The 12,420-nt window shown below is 41.4% G+C and overlaps 1 protein-coding gene across 1 annotated transcript in view; it reads right to left on the reverse strand.

The window, feature by feature from the left end:
* The window catches only part of MSRA (methionine sulfoxide reductase A), a 442,159-nt gene that overhangs the window by 249,984 nt on the left and 179,755 nt on the right, over window positions 1-12,420 (reverse strand). Inside the window, exon 2 of the mRNA XM_019537196.1 lies at window positions 5,197-5,265. Within this exon, the coding sequence (XP_019392741.1) occupies window positions 5,197-5,265 (69 nt within the window). The remainder of the gene's footprint in view (window positions 1-5,196; window positions 5,266-12,420) is intronic.

The following is a 12,420-nucleotide window of genomic DNA, read 5'->3' on the forward strand; positions in this document are numbered from 1 at the left end:
AATTGGATTTGGCGATTCAGGCACTGAATTGGGCTGAATCTCTCACAAATTGAATCAGGGACTGAAGCTTTGCACAGCCCTACTATTTTAATATATTTTTTAGTTTTTCAGGTTTGCGTTTTGTGTGTGCTCTTGTAGGTTCTGTACCCATGAAAGCAGGACTCAGATTTCACAAGTGTTGCAGTGGTAATGGTGAAAGAGATATTGTAGACGCAAGTCAGGCATTTTTGCCACTGTACCATATTAAAGACAGACATGGAGGTCTCTCCTGATTGTTCCATAGGGCATAAAACTCTATATGCAGTTGTTATGTAGAGCTAAGATAGAGATCTATGAGTTCTCTATAGGGATACTGATATAAACAGGTGCAAAGATATAATTGTGACTAAGCCTTTAAGTTATTAAACAGAACTTTGACTTTCCAGATTCAATCACCTAAAAATTATTTTCTGCTTGAAAATGTGGGAGGTAGACAAGATTTGCACTGAGGGAAAACTAAGAACAGACTCTTTTGTACATGACAGAATTACTTTAGACAACAGTTCTCATCCACTATTAACCAATTTAGTTCTGGCTATATCTTGCTCCTATCAAGAAGCCAATTATCCTTTGATTAAGGGTAGACTCAATCAAGCAAATGCAACATGGTAAGGTCACATATTCAGAAAACAAGATAATTATCTATCCAGACCTCACCCTAAGAAGGTCTGTGCGCTACAAGCACCAAAAAGGGAGCCCATCCACACACATACCATGCAAAACTTTTTTTTTCTTGAAAAGACGGATCAGCATATAGCCTACACTGAAAATATTGGCACCAAAATGTTTTGGATGCTTGTAGGATTGTTATTTATGAAGAAATATAGCATGTTAATTCAGGTTATGGTAGGTAATTAGAGAAACTAGCAAAAAAAATTCTCTTCCCAATACAGCACTTTATTTAAAATGATGCATACATTTAAATATGTGAACAGTCCTCCTGAAGTCAATGGAACTCTTCACATGTTGAAAGTAACATGTGCTTTGTTGTTTGACGACTTCTGTCACTTTTCAGCATACACCTATATCCTAATGCCAATTTGGGATCCTATACTAAGTTTTTCCTAAAACCTTAGTAGCTTTTCAAACATATTCTTTATTCAGCTATGTTATGTCAAGAGTGAACCATTTAATACAGAACTTTTTCATCAGAAAAATGTTCCGATACTTGAAAACATTTACAGACAAAGAAACAGGAGCAAAACGGTCTAGGCTGCAGTTTATTGGATGAGTTTTGTTCTCCTGTAGCAGCTTGGCATATTTCTCCCTCTCACTTCAAGTGTCATAACGATTTTGTTATACGATTCCATAAGACTCCATTGCAACTCCTCCGAGATTATGTGCAGTAATATTTGTATCTCCTGCGTTACCATGCTGGGCATGCTTTAATTGACTGATACAAGTTAAGTCAACAGATTAGCAGGAATAGATCTTCAACCACTACGTTACCTTGGAAATCTAGTATCTCGTAGTTGTAGACAACAGCGTTTCTTTATACTAATGAACAGCATCTATATCACATGATACAGCTGAGCCATGGTAGACTAACTGTTTTAATGGAACTGCAATACTTAAAAATAGTTTAATCTTCCCATCTCTCCTTAATAACTTCAAGAGTCTCTGCAAATGAGAGAACATGCAGGAATTACACCATGTTGCATGCTCCTGAACACACGCAGTACCTAGGCCAAAGCTGAAGGTTGTATCATAAAATAAATACGAAAGAATCATTTGTGTCACTGAGGCTCCTTTTCAGGGCCTAGAGTTATGTTACCTAGCCCTACTAAAGAATTGGGTAAAAAGGATTCTTTTTCAAGTCAGTATAGAATTGCATTAAAGGCTGCAAAAACTATCGTACTATTAACTTTACTAGTGAGTCTAAACCAGGGGTGGGCCAAATGCAGCCCACCAGGCCATTCTATCCAGCCTGCAGGGCCCCTAAAAAATATAGAAAATTAATATTTATCTGCACCTGGCTGCCTGTCATGTGGCCCTCGATGGCTTGCCAAAACTCAGTAAGCGGCCCTCCGCCCCAAATAATTGCCTGCCCCTATAGTCTAAACCTATCTGCACCCCTGGGATATTTACTGTAAGTAGGTTACACTTGTAAATCATATGGATTTTTATAGATATGTTTATGAACGAGGTGTTACATTTTATCTGAATCCTGCCTAAAGGCAGTCACACTTCCAGGATTTCATGCCTCTAGTTCTAAGCACCAATCCCTATAATACAGTTGTGTCCATAGCCCGCTATGGATTACAAAAGCATTCTCATGCTAAGGTGACATCGTCATCATCATTAGCAGAGACTGCCTTAGTTCCTGTTCCCTCACCCGCAGTGTCCTGAAATACAAAGAACTCTGAGAGGCAATGGGAAGATGTGCTTGTTATGTGAAGCAATTCCTGAAAAGCTGTAGTCACTAGTACATAAACTTTTTTTGTCCTCTTTCAGGGACCCTGCATCAAGCAATGCCCCCTTCAGAAGACGGTGGGCAAGGAGTGAGAAGCACAAAGGTTGCATCCAGATGAGCGCACACTTGCATTTTCCCAGGGACAAACAGCAATGACATTGTTGTGCTGTTGCTGCTTGTCCCCAGGGAATGCCCCTGCATGTGTGCTTGGGCATGTGGCAAATTGCCCCGGGTGGGGTACAGAGGCTGGGCCAGCTCCTGAGTGGCCCCAGAAGCCTTACCTGGGATCCTGGGGGCCTCCCAAGGCTGTGGCAGCAGTGATCTGGGTGCACAGAGCCTGGCCAGCAGCTGGAGCATGGCTCTGGCTGGCTAGACTCCAGTTTCGGGTAGTGCACGCTGCTGCCATGTGCACCACCAAGCTCTTCTTTGCAGTTTTTTAGATACCATGATTTCCTGGTATCTAATTTTGTGAATGGATACACGGGTGCTGCATGCATTTTGTGTCGCCGCAAATTGCACATTGCCACTCATGTGGATGTGGCCAAAGAGACTGTGACACATCAGAGTATGACACCAAGTCCAAGAAACAAACCTTAGTGAACGTAAGAACAGAACCCCATCTTGCTGCTTTGTAAATCTCTCTGGTGAGAACTTGTCTCAGACAAACTACACAGGCAGTTGTAGTCTTAGTGGAGTATGTTTTTAAACCAAGGGGTATTCATTTTCTGGTTAGAGTATAACAATGTTCAATACATGTCTTAATACAGCAATAAAGACTCTGTTTTCTGGTTCATTGCCCGTTACACAATCTCCCATGGGCAAGAAGTTAAATCTGTTAGATTTTCTGAAGGGCTTCATCATGTCCAGATAAATAGCACAAGCTCCCTTTATAGCTAAGTAAAGAGGATTCCTCTGGGCAAATTAAGAATCTGGGGAAAAACATAGAGAAGCCGATGCACTACGACAGATTAAAATTTGTGGCCACCTTAGGCATAGAAGTCAGGTTTTGAGATGGCTGAATCCTTATATACTACTGTATGGGATGAAAAAGGCCCTTTTGACAACCAGGTGTTCTAAAGCAGTTTAGACAGGACCACAAAAAGTGGACTTTTAACACTGTAAAAACCAGGCTCAAGCATCAGGTTGAAGAGGCTCCTCTGATAGTACCAAAAGAGTTAGTTTTTTCCTTTAATCATCCTAAAAAAATTGGGATGAGAGAATAAAGTCTTGTCTCCAACAAAACCATGCCAGGCAGAAATAGCCACTGAGGGTTAAACCCCATTCCAATTTCTGTGCCTAAATGCCACTTACTTATCCCCATAACTTATCCCCTCAGCTTATGTAGAGTTTGGGATTCTGTTTCTGCTTGACAAACCGAAGTAAACCTGGGTAGGGCAGCAAGGGCCCTCCTATATTTTAGCCAATGTCCTAGTGGTGAGAGCACTTGCCAAGGGAACAGAGGACGTAGGTTCACTTGCAGGGAGTTTGAATCTCTCTCTCCTACTTCATAGTGAACTGCTCTAGCCAGCAGGCCACAGGCAAGGCATTGCCCAGAGCACTCTTCAGCCCCCATCTTAAAGATGACCCATTGCTCCTTATACCTACTATTAATTGAATAAAGTTTTTGCTCCACTGTGAGCAGAGGCACAAGCTAGAGCATTGCCCCATCTCACGGAGACATCTTCCCTCTGCCTTGCTCGCCTTCCCTCAGTCCCACTTATCTTTATCCCTGGTTGCCCGATGGGTCAGCTAAAAATTGTCTTGAGTCTGAAGGAACATTTAAGACGATGTATTTTGAGTTCAAGTATTTTTAACAGTTCTGAATTTTTCTAAATTAAGGAAATGTTAAGAAAAAAAGAAGTTCTGAACAGACAAATGGAAACATTCATTTAAAAAATGTCAAAAGAAGACATCTCAGCTTTTTTTTTTAAACTGTGAGTAAAGCTGCCATCAATTTGCAAAACATTCTGGTGTTGCCAAATCACCATTTTTGCCTGAAAAAAGTTGTGCTCAAAAAATCTGCCCAGATCTCCTGCAGAGTGTATCTGCTTGCATATTCTCCTCTCCTGGCTAAGGAAAATATAGTGAAGTTGTTTAAGTTCACAGATACAGAGTAGTGTAAGTAAAGACACTGGAATCTGGTCTTCAGTAACGAAAGAGGGAAGAGACCAATCAACTGGACAAGTTATGCAAATAGAGTAGATAAAGTTTTCTACTCAGTATCATACCTAGACTCCCGGCAGTCCCAGACAAACTTTTAGTACCGGGCCCTGCTTCGCCAGAGATAATGATAATAATAATTGGACAATGGGAAAAAATTACCATTTTTGGGGTGTCTACCCGGTTCACCCAAGCCTGTGTCTGGATCTGATTCTACCCAAGGGACTTGAATGACTTGAGGCCTCAAGTCACAAGTCATCAGCAGAAGTATGTGTAAAGCAATGAAGTATGTCACAAGAACAATCAGATATAAATAATTTCTATAGTGTATTTATACAAGAGACTTCAAAAAAGGATGAAATATTCTGTTTGTCAAAAACTGGGAAAACATACATGCACACAACTTTTTAGACATAGATTTCTACCAAAATCAACAGTGCCTGGCTTCTGCTGGGTGTGATAATTCAAGAATGGCAATTACAGTCCAGATTGTAAAACCCTAAGGACTCATGCTGAAATCAAGGATTTTGGCACAGGTTACCTTCATACAGTTTAGTGCTTCTCTTTTAGACTTGATATCTTACCAAATAGAGCCATCTGTGTTCCCTCTGGGAAAGGTTCAACCATTCTGTTTCCATTGACGTGGTGTTTAGCTAGAAGAAAAGAAAAAGAAGGGTCTAAGTACAATAGAATATCTAATTGCCATGGAAACACAAATAGTCTTGTTAAAATAACTTTAGGAGATCCTGAATTCTTAGTAATCAAGATTCTGTGGCACAACTCTTTGGCCCAGGTCACTTTTGCATATTCACCCACAGAGAAAAACAGAGCAATTCACTTTCATTAACACCGACGTATCCCATTAGAGCACCTGTGTCCTCCACTGACCTCTGTGATTTGACAGTCTCCTAGTCTGCTTCAGAGCCCTATGCCTCCCAAGGACGTCGACTGAAGAAGCACTTCAGTTTCATATTTAGGGCAACGTGCCTGTTTCTAAACTGGCGCAAATGGATAGCCCCATATAAACAGGAATAGTAATAATAACCCCAACCAGGAATGAAGCACTCTTGAGAGGCATGTCCTTGCATACACAGACAGAGCAGGGAAAATACAATCTTATATTGCTGGTTTGATTATTCCTGTTGAATTACAAGCCGTTTTTGGCATGATCATGCATGTGAATTGTGACTTTTTTTCACGCTAGCAAACAGGTAGCTAAATTGGAAGTTCATGCATCATATTCTAATGTCACATTTACTCAGCAGGGATCATTTCAATAACAAAGATATATAGCTTCTTCTATTTTAACTTTACGGGTTGCCTATACCTCAGTGTTTTAAGATTTTAGAAGTATTGCTATCAACGTTAGGGGGTTGTTTGAGCGGGGGGGATATTTATCTCAAGGTCTGATCATTTTTGGTCATATTTTATTTCCTATTTCTAGCTACACAGCTATGCTTGGCTTTTGAGCACGTTTTAAAGGTTCTACTATGGCTTTATGTATTCTGTGGGGTGAACAGGATCACCCCAGTGGCTCATAGGAAAGTAGAGCTGGAAGGGACATCATGAGCCACCTGCTCAAGGCAGAATCATTCATGACTAAACCATCCCAGGCAAGTGTCTGTCCAACCTGTTCTTGAAAATTTCCAAGAATGGCAATTCCACAAGTTCTCTAGGAAGCCTGTTCCAATGCCTGACCACCATCATAGCCAGAAAGTTCTTCCTACTATCCATCCTAAGTTTCCGCTGTTGCAGCTTCAGGCCGCTCCTAGTCCTGTCCCCTATAGCCACAGAAAAAAGCCTATCTCCATTTTCTCTGTAAGCATCCTTCAGTTATCCCACCCCACCCCTCTCAGTCTTCTCTTCTTCAGACTGAATAGCTCTAGTTGTTTCAGTCTTTCCTCTTGCTTGTTTCCCAGGCCCCTAAATCTTGTTTCCCAGGCCCTTAATCATTTTTGTCTCTCTGTGCTGGACCCTCTCCAATTTATCCACATCCTTCTTGAAAGGTGTGGTCCAAAACTGGAAACAGCACTCCAAGTGAGGCTGAATAAAGTCAAATTATCATTTCCCTTGGTTTGTAGATGACACTCCCATTAATACAATCTATTATGCTTGCGGCCTCTTTTGCAACAAGAGCACACTGCAGCCCAGTCAGTCATTCTCCAGTCTGTATTTGTGCATGAGATTACTCTATCCCAAATGCAGGACTTGGCTCTCATCTTTTTTGAATCTCATCTCATTGACTGTGGGCCATTTTTTCCAGTCTATTCAGGTCATTCTGATTCTGGCTCTGCCCTCCAGAGTGTCTGCAACTCCACTCAACTTGGTACTGTCCACAAATTTCCAAAGTGTGCACTCAATCCAATGTATCACTTGCTCTTAGTGAATACATGCCAGTTCTTCCTGATAACCTTGTTCTCCCCTAGGGGCTTCACAATAGAGTCCTTGATGACCTGCTCCATGAACTTTCCAGGTACTGAGGTCAGGCTGCCTGGTCTGTAATTCCTTGGATCCTCCTCCTGCACTTTCTTAATGATGGGCACTACATTTACCTTTTTCTAATCATCTGAGGCTTCACCCAACCTCCAGGAGTCCTGAAAGAGGACAGCCAATGACTCTGAAACTACCTCAGTCAATTCCTTCAGTACCCTTGAAGGTATCCCATCTTGCCCTGCTGACTTGAAAGCATCAATCTTCTCTAAGTAATCCCTAACCTGTTCTTCCTCTACTTTAAGTTGTTTGTCCTCTTCCCCATCTTTGCTGCCGGCTGCACTCATCCTGTGATAACCACCCTTATTTGTGAAGAAGTGAAAAAGGCATTAGATACTTCAGGCTTCTCTCCATCATCCATAACTAGATCTCGGCATAATCCATTAATAGATTGCCTTCTGCATTCCATAAGGGACCTATGGTTTCTCTGGTCTTCTTACTTCTGACATACTTGTAAAATCACTTGTTGTTGCCTTTTTTGTTCCTTGCCAGCTGCATCTCATGTAACTGTATGTAAACCTCTGAAAGTGAGGCTCAAGAAAAGGCACACAATGTTCTTGTAAATGTGATATCTTTTATTAGACCAACTATACAGTTGGAGAAATTGTTGTTTGCAAGCTTTGAGGCACAAACACCCTTCTTCAGGCATAGGGAGAGTCTGCTAGTCTTTTGTGTTCTCTATGGTGGGGAATAGAAGCCAATATGCAAAATGCAGCTCTGTGAAAATGCAAATGTGTGGCAGTGAGGATCAGAGGCAATGGGAGACAATAGGTGTAAGACATGTAGGTGAGAATGTTGACCTGGTGATAGGTTGGTAAAACATAGAGAGGTTGCCTGGAGTTATCAGATGGCAGGCATGCTATAATGTGCCATAAATCTAATATTTGGTCCATGGTTTTTTGTATCCAGTAGATTAATGAAGTGAAGCTCACAGGCTCATCTACGAAAGGTGTTTTGTAACGTTCCCTTTGAGGATTAGAACTGAGAGAGTGGAGAGAGAGTGGTTGCCTTGTGAGAAGTGTGCACCCACAGGCAATTCAGTATTGGCATCTGTCTTTGACAGATTTTCGGTGTGCGGTCATACTGGTACGCAGTTGTTGTTTAGTTTCTCCTACATAGTTTCTATAGGGGCATTTAGTTCACAGGATGAGATGTATCATCACATTTCTGGAGATGCAGATGTAAGACCCAGGAAGGATGATGGTTCTGTTGTGAGGTGTAGTTATTGTGGGAGTGGTGGAGATGTGTTGGCAGGTTTTACATTTCTTGTCATGGTACGGCCTAGATCCATTCAGTGAGTTTTGGGCCACAGGAAGTTTGTTTCTGGTGATGAGGTTGATGAGGTTCCATGCTTGTTTAAAGGCTAGGATGGGTGGTTCTGGAAGGATCTCTTTAAGAATTGGGTCTCCTAGTATGGGTTGCAATTGTTTGAGGATTTCCCATATAGGTTCCAGGGAAGGATGGTATGTCATAATTAATGGTGTGCAATTCATGGGGATTTTCTTTTTGTACTGCAGCAGTTCTTCATGTGGTATTCAGCTGGCTCTTTCAAAAGTGTGATCTTTATCTCTGGAGGAGTGTCCTTGTTGGATGAAAGCCCTTTGAGATTTGCAAGATGATGCTCATGGGTGTTCTCCTTAGTGCAAATTCAGTGGTACTGGAGGGCTTGGTTGTATATTATAGCTTTCTTGCTGTGTTTACGGGGATTGCTGGTTCTGTGCAGATACGTATGTTGGTCCATAGGTTTCTCATACACAGTGGTTTGTATTTTATCATTCTGGATATTGATCATAGTGTCTAAAAAGGAAATGTTGGTGCTGGAGTATTCAAGAGATAGTCTGATGGAGGGGTGATAATTATTGAATTAGTAATGGAAATCAATCAGAGATTGCAGGTTTTAGGTTGTTATATTCTGGGGCCATTTTGGTGCCCATAGCTGTGCCAATGGTCTGGAGGAAGTGTTGCTTACTGAACGTGAAGTTGTTGTGTGTGAGGATGAAGGGCATAAGTTCAATAATATCTTTAGGTCTGTACTCTAAGTTGTAATCTTGCTCTTGTAGATATGTAAGGCAGGTTTGGATGCCACCCTGGTGTGGGATGTTGGTATATAAGCTGGTAACATCTACAATGGCTAGGAGAGTATTGCTGGGAACGTGGTCTATGTTTTTAAGTTTTTGTAGAAAATCTTTTGTGTCTTGAATAAAACTTGCTCTTTGGGTAACAAGAGGTTTTAGGATGGATTTGATGAAACCTGATATTTTCTCAGTTAGGCATAGTTGGATATTATGGGTCTGCCTCTGTTCCCATGTTTGTGGATTTTAGGGAGCATGTAAAAAGTCCCTGGGTTGCATAATAGGAGGATCCATTTCTGTAGCTTTTCTTGTAGTTCAGATGGAAATGATTTGATGGTGGTTTTGAGTTTTAAGGTGTAAAGGAGAGTTGGAACTTCCTCTCGTTTTTCGTAGTAGGTGGTGGCAGAGAGTTGTCTGGTAGCTTCTTTTATGTAGTCTTCATGGTTTTGGATAACGATAGCTCCTCCTTTATCTGCTGGTTTGGTGGTTGGACCTCAGAGATTCTACGGCCCGTCTCTCCAAGAGGGAGAGGTTGTTATGGTGGTGTTTGTTGTTGATTATTTCATTGTTCGTTCCCTCCCTGAAGCAGCCAATATAGATTGAAGAAAAAGCAATACTAGTGAGGATGGGATGACCTCCCAATAACTTATGGGTAGGGTATCTTCCCAGGAGTAGAAAACTCAGATTCTAGGCACAGCCCCTTGGAGGTGATTTGAATCTATAAAATGAAACATAAAGGATCAAATGCCATAAAATTCCTTGCGGATATTTCTTTCTGGATATCAACACCTGGTCATATACTTATGTGAGAGTTATTGCTAATGGCAATAGAAATAGATAAAGAAGCATGAACCCAAGATATAGCTTTCCATTTGGTAACCACTTTTCAGAGTGCAGTCCCATAGGACCTTGTCATATTGATTATTATGCTTTATATAGTGAAAAACCTAACTGTGAGCAAACCAAGTTGAACCAGGGATAGTGTATTGATTTATGAACTCTCTACAAGGAACATTTTCCATTAGCAGTCAGGTGTATCACAAAAGTAATCCCAGTTTGGGTCACACGTATACAGACATGGAAGAGAAAAGTCAGGCAATTGGAGGGTGAGAACCTATGAAATGAACTGTTATTTTAAAAGACTGAAAGTCCTGTGAAAGTAAGAGCTGTTCTAAGGTGAGGTGATGTACCCATTCATGGGACAAAAGGTAACACCTCTATGGTCAAAGTTTCTAAAAACTTAACCTCTCTAGTTAATGGTTTTTATAATCAAAGTAATCTAACAGTCTGAGAGAAATGAACCAAAAAAACAGATCCAAATCAACTAACTCCACGCATCCTTGATATCTGCAGCAATTAAAAGAGTAAATGAAACACATGCTGTGTGCAGTGGTTATCATTTCAAATAGCAGGTTGGCTCTAAACCTTTCCTTTAAAAGGTGGGCAGTACTCATCTGAAAAGAATGGTTCCTGAGTGGGAGAATCACTCTTCCCTTTTATTTGAAATATCCTAGAGAATAATACAATTAGCTTTCCTTCTTGTGGTCATTGTGTTTTAAAGGTTTCCAACGTCACCTGACCCTCCTGCAGATACAGTGCAGAATAAACATTTTGAGTGTGGGTTTGCAAAGAAAGTAATTTCCATTGTCTAGAAAGAAAGAAGTAATCTTTACGCTCCGGGCACTCAAAGATAATAAGACTTGAACAACAACCAGGCAATTCAAAGAACAGTAACACTTCTTTGCACTAAAAAGTTTTTCTCGTCAGAAATTAAATTTTAGCGTGCCCAAGGCCATCTCGGATATGAACTGAATATGCATGAACAGAGCCATAGAGAGATTCCTTATCTACTGCTCTACCATGCCTCGCTCTTACTTTGACCTGTGTGAAATAGTGAAAAAGGAACAACTTGTAGCTCAGACTGAACTGGACTGAAGAGCTCGGGGGTAGAGTGATCATACATCCTGGACTGGCCAAGACAGTCCTGGATTTTGAAAGCCAGACAAAAATTAAAATGAGCATCCCAGGCACAAGCTGTGAAATAGGAAGCCAGGCAGACAGCAAAGTTGCCCTAACAGGTTACCTTGATTAGCAGAAGGACTATTAAAAAGGGGATTGTTAACACCTGTGTAGTATAGTAAAGAAAAATGGGCCCTTACCAGGCCATTGACTCTTTAGCTGCCTGAACAGTAATACTAGCAGTGAGCCACCCCGCCTCTGCCTGCAGTAGCTACGGGGGAGAGGCGGAGGGGCGGGGAAGACAACAAAGTCCCGGATTTCACATTGTCCCAGATTTCACATTGCACCATATGGTCATCCTATTTAAGGGGGACATAGTTCTCCCCATTTCATTGCTATTATCAGTTCAAAGAGATGGGAGTGAAAGAAAAAAAAGGCCTTATTTTTCATTTGTTGATTCTGCACCCTGCACAGTGTTTTTGGTTTCCCCTTTCATAGATTTCTCTGCACGGTAAGTCACTCGTTTTCGCATGTTTTGGTTAACCAAGAGACGAAGCTCTGTTTTGTTTTAAAGGAAAATGCAGTTTGGTAAGCAGAGGTGGGAAAGCGGAGCACCAGCACCGACTGGGATGGGGCACAAGGGCTAGCACCACATCATTTCCCAGTTAAACCTCTGGGAAAATGTGACTGTAAAAGGGGAAAAAATCAGTGGGAGGAATAACATTGTCTTTCCTTTCTTGTTCTTAATATTCCTTCCTACGAAACGTTGCTTCAAAACCGTATGGCCAAAAAGGGGTGGACTTGTGGCTCACGCAGGCCAATTCTGCTCTGCTCCCGCGACAGAAGCAAAGAGAATCCTTTGCAACAAAACTTCCATTAACCAAACCAAGTACAGTCTGTGTAGCGATGCATCTAACAGGAGACTGAGGGAGCAGGGAATTGGGAGATGGCCCCTCATTTCGCCCAGTTATAATCAGACAAAGGAGCTGCAGGAGCTTGTCTACAATGCCATAGCAAAATGTGTTATTTTTAGTTCTTCTCATTCATATATGCCTGCATTTACTGAACCCAGTGATCACGACATGGTTTCAGAAGTGGCAAATGAGAAAGAATTTGACAAAATTTGAGCTCTAAACTAAACCAGAAGTTGAAAACTGAGAGCAAGTGGAGCAACACAGTCACGTGGAAGGATAAAGGCCTCTAAATGATCTGCTTGCAGAGTTATATAAAAGGACCATTAGTCATGGAAGTTTTGCAACCTCTATCTGCCCTTCTTATGTCAGGCAT

The sequence above is a fragment of the Crocodylus porosus genome, unplaced genomic scaffold, assembly GCF_001723895.1.
Source record: "Crocodylus porosus isolate Cpor-Errol unplaced genomic scaffold, CroPor_comp1, whole genome shotgun sequence".
Lineage (NCBI taxonomy): Eukaryota > Metazoa > Chordata > Crocodylia > Crocodylidae > Crocodylus > Crocodylus porosus.